General features: G+C 43.9%; 1 protein-coding gene across 8 annotated transcripts in view; it reads right to left on the bottom strand.

The window, feature by feature from the left end:
* grin2bb (glutamate receptor, ionotropic, N-methyl D-aspartate 2B, genome duplicate b) overlaps positions 1–10,210 on the bottom strand; it is a 100,567-nt gene that overhangs the window by 43,820 nt on the left and 46,537 nt on the right. For all 8 annotated transcript variants that reach the window (XM_027283303.1, XM_027283305.1, XM_027283306.1 and 5 more), the window contains one exon: positions 403–546. In XM_027283303.1, coding sequence (XP_027139104.1) covers positions 403–546 — 144 coding nt within the window. The remainder of the gene's footprint in view (positions 1–402; positions 547–10,210) is intronic.

The following is a 10,210-nucleotide window of genomic DNA, read 5'->3' as shown; positions in this document are numbered from 1 at the left end:
GTGTTTGGAGTCATTGTCCTGATGAAAAACGAATGATGGTCCAACTAAGAACAAACCAGACGGGATGATACATAGATGAAGAATGCTGTGGTCGCCGTGCTGGACTTGAATTCTGAAGAAATCACCAAAAGCATCAGCACTAAACCATGGGTGGGAACCACACATGTAGATACCATGAATTCATCTTCTCTGAGTCTCTCAAAAACACGGCGGCTTGAACAGAAAATCTTAAATTTGGACTGAGGTTCTGTTAATTGTTGATATTAAACATAATCCCTATGTGTTCTTTCATAGTTCTGATGTCTGTACAGCGTAGAAAATGGTAAAAATAAAGAAAAACCAATGAACGAGAGAGTGTGTCCAAACCTTTGACTGCTTCTGTCTGTAAATCTGTTTATTTACCTTGTTGACAAAGTCCTGGTATCCGGGGTAGTACGTGGTGACTATGGAGAAGATGTACCAGTCGTACTCCTCCATGATGTTCAACATGACGGAGGCCTGCTGCTCGATGGACGGACCAAACTGGAAAAACATGGAGTGGTCGTCCTGGAAACCAGAGAAAGACACGCAGCCAATCAGCAAACAAGGTCATGAGTCATGCAGCATGAGAGAGAAAACTGGAAGGTAGGGCACGGACGATTATGGAGCGTGTCCAGCTTCTGCACGCCTCAGGAACAAAAATAGTTCAGACTTTGTTGTTTATGCTCTCTAACTGCATCAGAGAAGATGCAACAAAATGACAGATTATTCGTCGATCTTCTGTATTTATGATGTTTTAACGAGAGTTTACCTCTGTGCAAAGTCCAAAAAGGGTTTGCCAACTATTCATGAATATTCAAACACAGACAAGGTGACTCACTCATTGTCAAGCAGCCCAATCAGAGCTGTGGTAACACGTTTAGTATGCTGCAGGTAGGATGGCCACCTGGTCCAGTGATACTGAATGTAGGGTATCAAACGTGTGACAGACGACGACAAAGTAAGAAGTGCTCTTGGAGCTCCGGGAGCCTGATGTGTGGTGCTATGGATTAGTCAAGGTCAGTCACCCATGTGAGAGTGCCAAGCAACTCATCGGGACGGAGGAGTCAGGACGGATTATTCACGAACGCTGGTGACTGGATGCGACATGGCAGAGGGGCTGTAATGAGAGCAGAGTCATCTCAGGGGTCCAGAGCGGGACGGGAGGTGTCGGGTCGGGTTTGAACACTGACTGCTGGTTAACCGCTTCATAGTCTGAGTTAGATTAAAGGCACAATTCAACATATACTTATATGCTTCATCTCACTGTTTGTTAGCTCTTATTTTATGACGTTGATTGCAGCCAAAGCCAGATTTCACCTTTGGGGACACTAAACTGTATCTTATCTTAAACAGTGACAGCATTCATTCATTTTACACGACAGTTTGCAGACGGCAGACGTTAACTCCTTCTATTGTTGTGATTACATCCCAAATGCTGTTTCTGAGTCTGGGGTTTGTCTCGAGCACTCGACGATGCTTTCATGACTCTCTCCGTAATGTCTGACATGATTCAGAGGTTAACTGATCTGCTGCAAAGTAACAAAGTTTTCTGGACCTCTCTCTCCTCCCGACTATCCCTTCAATAGTTGTTGAGATAACTAAGTTAAGGTCCAGCATCTCTGGAGATATTTCTAACAGCAACTCTAAAGCTCTAAACCAAACTAAAAAATCTGATTTCAAAGACAGTTATAGCCAAAACAGACGACAAAAAAGCGACGCAGAAGCAAACACAACGGTATCAGTTAGAGCAACGACACCCCAACGATTCTGTTTCAATTATCATATCATGATATGAAATGGGGAAAATCTGAATTACTGAAGAGATCTTAGATCTTTGCTTTGTCTTTTATTTATTTACTTCATAACTGTTGTGTGTGATACATGTATTAATCTGTATCAGCCTGTATTCAACAATTAAAATGGGAAAAAAAAAGAAGGTTACACTCAGGTGAAATCGACCGTTCACGTGTCACAGCATGATTAGTGATGCTTTAAAATTTAGATTGAAGTTCAAACGTTCATCTCTTCGGCGGCTGTTTACGGTGAGACCGACTCACCGGTGCATGCACTGCTTCACTCTGTATTGAAATTTTATGGTCGTGTGCATCCATCCACGCGTTCATGACCTACTGCACGTATCCGTCCACGTGTGCAATCGGTCATACGTGTTAGTCACGCATGCAGGTGGCTGAGCGCCTCTCGAGTTAAGGTGTGCTCCCTCCGCTCTGCATCAAAGCCCAGCTCTGCTCTGTTTTTACCCACAGTGACAGAAATGATCTGTTACCGACTTTTCACTGTAATGAGGTAATAACACCGCGGTGTCAAGTGATGGTGGAGGGATTGGCAGTGCTGGGAATGAGTGTGTGTGTGTGTGTGTGTGCAGGCTGGAACCTGATGTTTTACCTCCACTGACAGTAAATACACCTCGCTCTGTAATGAAGGTGTTCTCGCGCATGAACGACAGCTAATGCACCGTTCACCTCTAACCCCACACTTCCATCAAACCCATCACTGTTTGAGCATTTCCGCGTCGACGCGCAGAGCTTTAAACGAATTGTAAAGATGAGTGCTACATGTAATTTACGCTGACGTTATTATTGCATCGGTGGATCCAGTCATCTGTTCACCACACACACACACACACACACCTCCTCCTGTCTCTAAAGGACAAAGCTGGTTTCTTATTGTCATAAAAATCACATGAAAACACCAAAACAAACAAAACTGTGCAGCAGAATCTGTAAATACTCAGCAGGATGCCGTGTGGATTAATCCGCAGCTGAAAATAGTCCCTAGCAATTGGCGCCATTTACTCCTGTTTGAGTAACGTTTGCTAAAAGATACAGTGTCCAGCAGTTTAGGGGAGAAGACAGAGCCCTTTTTTATAAACTTAATTACATATTTATGACCCACTTCTTTAAGATTTGAGTCTTCAGTAGTGTTACGTCTGTTTCTAACTGGAAACAAACGAGCAAACTCGAGCGAATGGAGCAGCAAACTGTCTGAAGGATCACTTCTTCTCCACGAGGTGAGAGGACGGATCATTATTTTATTTATTTATTTAGTGTGAATAAACTAACAGGTGCTATTTATTTTATAAGTGACTTTATGTATTCAACATTTCTCCACCAGCACGGAAGAACAGGACTACTACAGCACTTTGACCTCTACATATAACTGAAGAGTTAACTGAATAAATAAGAGATCTTCCTGGTTCATTGTCATTATTGTCTCAGTACAGTACTTGAACTTATTGAAGAGTATTAAAGAGGAGTACTACTGTATGTCAGGGTCAGCATCACAGTTTTGTACTTCACTATAAGCAGTACAGCATCAGAGACACTTAAACACAAACACGTTCATGGACAAACAAATTAAATAGTACGTATTAAAGAAGATGCAGAAAACAGTGAAAGAAATTAAACAATAAAATAAAAAAGGCTCAGACTCAGTCTGTTAATACCAAATATAAGCTGCTGCAATAGAAGAGGTTAATGCGCACTTATCTTACCCCTTGCAGATTGAATCACATATTCCCTAATGTACCTGATATTTGTGTGGAATGTAGAGAAGGGTACACTGATGCATTGTTTATGGGAATGCTTAAAGATACACCAGTTCTGGAAAAGTGTTTTACATTGTATCGGGCTCATAGTTGGATGGGAAGTTTCACTGTAAACCAAAATATGTTACTGGGAATATATCCAGAAAACTTTGTTGTGTCTCAGCAGCATTCACTGCTCATTGACTTTGGACTCTTACAAGACAGGAGGATAATATGGACGCACCTTCTACTGGAATGTGGACAAAAGAACTGATGTCCTGTCTCGCTTTGGAGAGGCTAACATATATTGTAAAAAAGAAAAAGAATTTTGCTAGTTTAGGGAAACTCATAACCTTGAATTGTGATTAATTAAGTTTCGTAACTTATGCACTGGTGTGATCCTACTGGAATTTATTATTGTTGTATTTAATTATTATTTATCTACATTATTATTACCATTTTTGTTTTATTATTATCATTATTATTTATTTATTTTGTATAATGTGTTAAAATGTTCATGTTTAAATGTTTAAATCAATGAGAAAATCACAATAAAAAAATGTTAAAAACAAAAATAAAATAAAATAAAAGCGGCGTGATCACGGCGTCGGAGAGAGCATCTACATCTCATATTCCTCTCCAGTGCAGCATCACTAACACTGCAGCACGTATATGATGTATCACACACAACCCCACAGCAATTATGTCAATTATGTATTCATACAATGTGTCGGATCATGACTGTAATCCAGCAGACCCTTCAACGCTACAGCTGCCGGTCTAGTACCAGAAACAGAAACAGGTTTATCGTCAGGAGTTTGTCTTTGTGTTTCAGTACAAAACAAAGAATATGAGGAATATAGAAACTATAGATAGACTCGTACAGTTTGTGTAGGAGTGTGCAGAGTATTCAAAAAGACGTTTAATAAATTAGAAGGTGTTAATGTGACGATGGAGTCTGTGGGCTTTACGTGTAAACGGGTAGATATCTTTGAACCTTTCCATCGCTGACTTACACACAGCTGCTCTGGATCTTGTGTTTTCCATTTCCTCTCACTTACTCGCTCGCTCAGTATCCATTTCCCCCTCGAAACGCCCCAAAACTCCCTCTGTGTCTCTGCTCGGAGAGGTGTAATCACTCGTGACACCTAAACCTGCTATTCAGAGGGATTGTGAGGGCTCTGCTTACTCTCTCTCCTTCTTAGATTACAGCTAATCATCATCTCACTCCACTTTCTCTTTCATATTCTAATCACCCCCTATTTAATTTGTGTCCTTCATTCACGCCACATTACTGTCAGTTTTTCCTCCTGACCCCCTCCGTGCTCTCGCCCTGTCTTTCTCCTCTCTGTCCTCTGTTTTTACATAATGTCCCGCAGCTCCATTAGTTCATATCACGGAGGTGAGAAGTGTCCTGCAGGGCGCAGGCTGTGTGTGTCATTATCGAAGCCGCCGTCCATCCGTCCTTCCTTTCTTGCCTTGTCGTTTCACATCACACACAACTCAACCGTGAGCTTAAGAAGAGAAAGGCGGGGGGAGATCTGTTTTTTTGTGTGTGTGTTCGCTTTCTGTGTATAAATTGCAAGTTGCAGCCTGTGAGGTTGGTTACGTTTTGTCACATTTGGTTAGACGGTGTTGGAAATGACTGCAGGTCGGACGGGTGTAAACATGTAAAGCACAGGCTGAAAATAAATGTTATGATTCAAAACCTCTGTGCGTTATGTCAGAGACTGAACTCACCGACCAGCACACAATTGTTTTAATGAGTCTAAGCCACACTGCATAACTTTAAGCCTTAATATAATGTGAACAGGTGAGTTGTATATAAATTCACCCTCAGTACAGTTGTCATGAACGGGGAAATTAGCTACAGAGACCAAAACTGTTTTTTGTACCAGGCTGTAAACATGTTTATTTCTGCTGTGAAGTTGGACATTTGAACATGGGGACTTATGGAGACTGACTCACTTCTGGAGCCAGCCTCAAGTGGACGTTAGAGGAACTGCAGTTTGTGGCTTCACTATCCCACGGTCCAAAGACATGAACAGGTTAATCGGTGACTCTAAATTGTCCGTAGGTGTGAATGTGTCCATGGCGTACCCCGCCTCTCCAGCTCTCAGTTTATTTGTTGCATCACGTTGAACTGTAACGTGTTTTCAAGTGTACATACATGTATATATTCATTATATCGTGCTACTTACATCACATAACGTATTTAAGTTAAGTAAAAATAATATTTTACACTTGTTGGCTACATAAATGCTAAAATAAGGAAGCATTGTTGTTGTGCTGCCTGATTACTGAATATTTTAACGACGTGTTTGACGAACGTGACACCACAGTGTCGTTATCTTTGAAGATGTGCTCGTGTCAAACTCATTTTATGAATAACGCATGTATGAATCCAGAGGCGGGGTCGGATGGTAGTTAGGTCGCTGCTTTGATGTGTTTATTGTCTGAGTACAGTTAAAGTCACAAACATGTAAATGAATGACAAAGGTTTGGATGGTTTCAGATTCCACTTTTCTTTCCTTCGTGTCGTTGCATCACTTTGCGTCTTTCCCGCCGTTTCCTTTCTCATCCTGAGTCACATCAAACGCTGCGTTTGTGCGTTTGTGTTTCAGCCTCCGGCGAAGGAATCTCAAAATAGTCGAGGTGTAGTGTCACTGGATCTGCAACAGTTAGCCGCCTCACCCCTCCCTCCCTCCGCCTCCCCCCGCCGAGAAAAATAAAAATAATCAAAGTGCCGGTGGAGGAGTGAATCACTCGGGAGGTTTTTTATTCAACCTTTGTGCAGATATGGCACCAGGGAGCGAGCTTAGTAACACAAACCTCTGTCTCATTCACGCTCCCTGAGGCGCTCGTAGTGCAGCCGGCAACGCGAGCGCCGGCGTAACCTTCAGTTAAGACGGTGACTCCGCACTGGCAGTGAACTCACTGCAGTGTGTTAATGCACACACTCATCTGTGTAAATAAAACACAAACTTTCATCTGAATGCAACATGTCTGCCAGTGAAGCGCCGGGCGCCGCTGCATGATTTAAACCCGTTGCGACAGCGCGCGAGCATTGGGAGAGTTCGATTTGGCTCAGATTGTCGCGGACGCGTCTTTGGGATTTGTGCAGTCGTCGCCGAGCTCGCCTCGACCTCTGCGGCTGCAGCTGCTGCGTCAGTCTGCGGTGACTGTGTGACGGAGCTGCTGGAAGCTGGAGGGCCGCGAGGCCTCGAGCGGGAGGGCTGGAAGGGATTTGGCAACTCATCTCCATGTCATGCCAATGAAAGCCTGTCTCCAATTAGATTTGCAGAGGAAGAGCGACATATCGGCCCACTGCTCAACAAGCCCTGGTGGGAGAGGATTGGAGGGTGGAGAGGGAGAGAGAGAGAGAGAGAGAGAGAGAGAGAGAGAGAGAGAGAGAGAGAACGAGGGAGACAAAGAAAAAGAAAAAGAGAGAGAAGAGGAGAGGAGGAGGGATGTTAAGGCTGAAAGAGATAGAGGAGTCTCGCTTGAGAAAACCGGCAAACCCTCAGAACTCAGAGAGACAGAGGCACACACACACACACACACACACACTCGGCTTTTTCCACTTCATCACACTCGTCTTTCTCCACCTTTCATCTTCCTCCCTCTGTCTATCTCTCTCCTCCTCGCAGTCTGAGCGCCTGCTTGTCAGTCCTCTTCAGTTCGAGTCCATCGTGCTTCATCATCACATTTCTAATCAAGCGCACACACACACACACACACACACACACACACACAGCGTTAATTAATCTCATATTCGGCTGTTTAATTATCAGTGACCCTGTTTCTCTTTCTGTACACTTCATTTTAAACATCCCATAGTGCTCTGATTGAATTACTCTTGCTATTTTTGTCGAGGAAATGATTTGAGGAGCTCTGAAATGTGATTCACTCCCACGGCAGCCAGCGGAGCGATGATGATGATGATGATGATGATGATGATGAAGATGAAGATGAAGATGATGATGATGATGATGAAGATGATGAAGATGACAGCGGCGCTGTCTTCACTGGACGATCTTCTGGATGCAAAGCTGCTTTTTAGATCATGAAACATGGAGAACAACAACAAAGACACCAGAACGGTTCTTAAATATCGTTACACAACAGGTAGCTTCAACCAAACCTCCTAAGACACAAACTGCAGTTCCTCTAACGTCCACTTGAGGCTGGCTCCAGAAGTGAGTCAGTCTCCATAAGTCCCCATGTCCAAATGTCCAACTTCACAGCAGAAATAAACATGTTTACAGCCTGGTACAAAAAACAGTTTTGGTCTCTGTAGCTAATTTCCCCGTTCATGACAACTGTACTGAGGGTGAATTTATATACAACTCACCTGTTCACATTATATTAAGGCTTAAAGTTATGCAGGATTAAGAGCGTGGACGCTTTGATTGACAGGTGGGTCACAGATGGTTTGTTTGAGCACTCAGGCGTCGTTCAGCCGCCTCTGCTTATTTTTGATAAGCTGGGAGCTGGAGGACTCTTTAGAAACCTGTGGGTGACGTCACGTCCAATAAGAGTTTAGTTTATAGAGACTTCAAGTCACAAAAGATTTAAAACTCAGCACCTTTTGTAAGAGCATGAATGCTCTGACTGACAAACCTGTGTGTGACATCACACACACACTGTCCATTCTTTATTCTGTCAGTGATTCTGATGCTTCAAGCAGCATTTAGATGAGACAGGAAGAAAAGTCTGTAAATAAACGAGCTTTTTCTTTTTTCCTTTTGCAGTAATTTAGTTCCTAATTTCATCAAAATCTACTGATGAGTCAACAACATGCCAGAGGAAGAGCTCCCACAGACAAACAGGAAAAGTTGTAACTGTTGGGACGAATCAGAAGAAAACAAGAAAACGGGTCCAAACAAACATCCCAGGACACGACCTGAACCTCCCTGGAGGATTTTACTAAGGCCACATGACAGAGAGGTTTCTAGGACTGGCTAACACACACACACACACACACACACACACACACACACACATCTTGCCTCTTACCTCCAGAGGGGGGAAACCGAGATTTAAAACAAGTTTCTTCCAGTTCACACAACAAAAATAGCTCGAGCAGAGATCTCGATGTCTGGGTCTGAGTCTAAAAGTGAGCTCAAGGAAACGAGGTCCAGATTATTATTGGATTATTTTCTAACATTAAAGTGACCCGTCGTCTGCCCTGGTTACCACGTCAACAAGGTACTGTAGGTTAAAACATAAGGGCTGATTTGAAGGAGCGTCGAGTGAACATATTACTGCAGCCAGATCAACGTAATCTTTTATTTAATCCATTCTCGACAATGGGAAGTGTATCAACACTTCTAAGTGTAATTATAGGTTGATTCTCTCAGCAGTGACTGGGAGGAAGCGAGAGAGCTCACCTGGTGAGTAAAGCTCACAAATCAAATCATGCAAATTACGTCCTAGCTACTTATATCGCGAGCTACAACAGCTTCCCGCAGAACTCTGTTATTAAAAACTGCACATCCCTGCAGAGCGACGCTGACAGCCGTCAGCATGTCTGGTTATATGACTGTGTGCCGCCGACAGAAGACGACACTTCAGCCTCCGACCGGCTCAGATTTCCCCTTGATCAACACTTTGGTCGACGAGCATCAGGCCAAAGTCCGATGGGGAAAGTGCCATTAAGTTTACTCAAAATACTCTTGCTTCCTTGATGAGAACATGTAGCGTGAGATCGACCAGCAGAATGAGATTATGGGGCGCGTCGTGACTTCAAACGTCCAAACCGGGAGCGTTTCAGGAGCATTTTGCCCTCCAGACTTTAACTTTTCTGGGTGTAAATATGTCAATCTGTTTCCCTTTTGTCTGTTTTCATGATTTGCAGTTTGCGTGGGGTGTTTTATTTTGAAAATCTACTGGATTCTCGTGCTGCTCTGTGCAGATCGCCGAGCTGAGACTCATCCGTGCCCGGTGGAGTTTAGCCTTTACAGATAGGGTGAGGAGCTCGGAGTGGAAAGGAGCCAGCTGAGGTGGTTCGATCCTCCTGGGCGCCTTCCTTTGGAGATGTCGTCCAACTGGGAGGAGACCCCGAGGCAGACCAGAACCCCCGCTGGAGGGACTTCATAGCTGATCTACCCTGGGAACACCTCGGATCCTCCAGGAGGAGCTGGAGAGAGGAACGTCTGGAGCGCCACCGCGACCTGACCCCGGATTTCAACACGTAGCTCGGTTCACATTGTTAAACTCTGTGATGTGCTGTACTAAACACTGAACGTCTATCATTTCTTTTCTTGTTTAAACGCGAATAATCACTTTTTTTCAGACGTGTCTCAGCGACGCAGTCACCGTATCTGTTACCCACAATGTATCTGACAGCTCGTAGCTGAGCCACATGTTCACAAGCTGTCTACATGAGTCAACTTTATCCCGATTTATCGAGTTGATGTGACACTTAGTAACGATGACATCATCCAGCAAATCTCGTACACGAGTCGGGAGAAAACAGGCTCGGTCGCTGGCTGAGGAAATGAACAAGGCAGCGTGCCACATGGCGAAGCGTGCAGCGTTAGCCCACTGCTGACAGACTCGGAGGAGGCGGCTGCATTCAGGCGTCACTCAGGGAATAAAAGAGCTCTGTGTGTGCTTCACTCTGTTTGAAAGGTTTTACTT

This window comes from Larimichthys crocea, chromosome X (assembly GCF_000972845.2).
Source record: "Larimichthys crocea isolate SSNF chromosome X, L_crocea_2.0, whole genome shotgun sequence".
Classification (NCBI taxonomy): domain Eukaryota; kingdom Metazoa; phylum Chordata; class Actinopteri; family Sciaenidae; genus Larimichthys; species Larimichthys crocea.
Note: the sequence above shows the minus strand (reverse complement) of the source record. Positions and strands in the feature narration are given on the sequence as shown.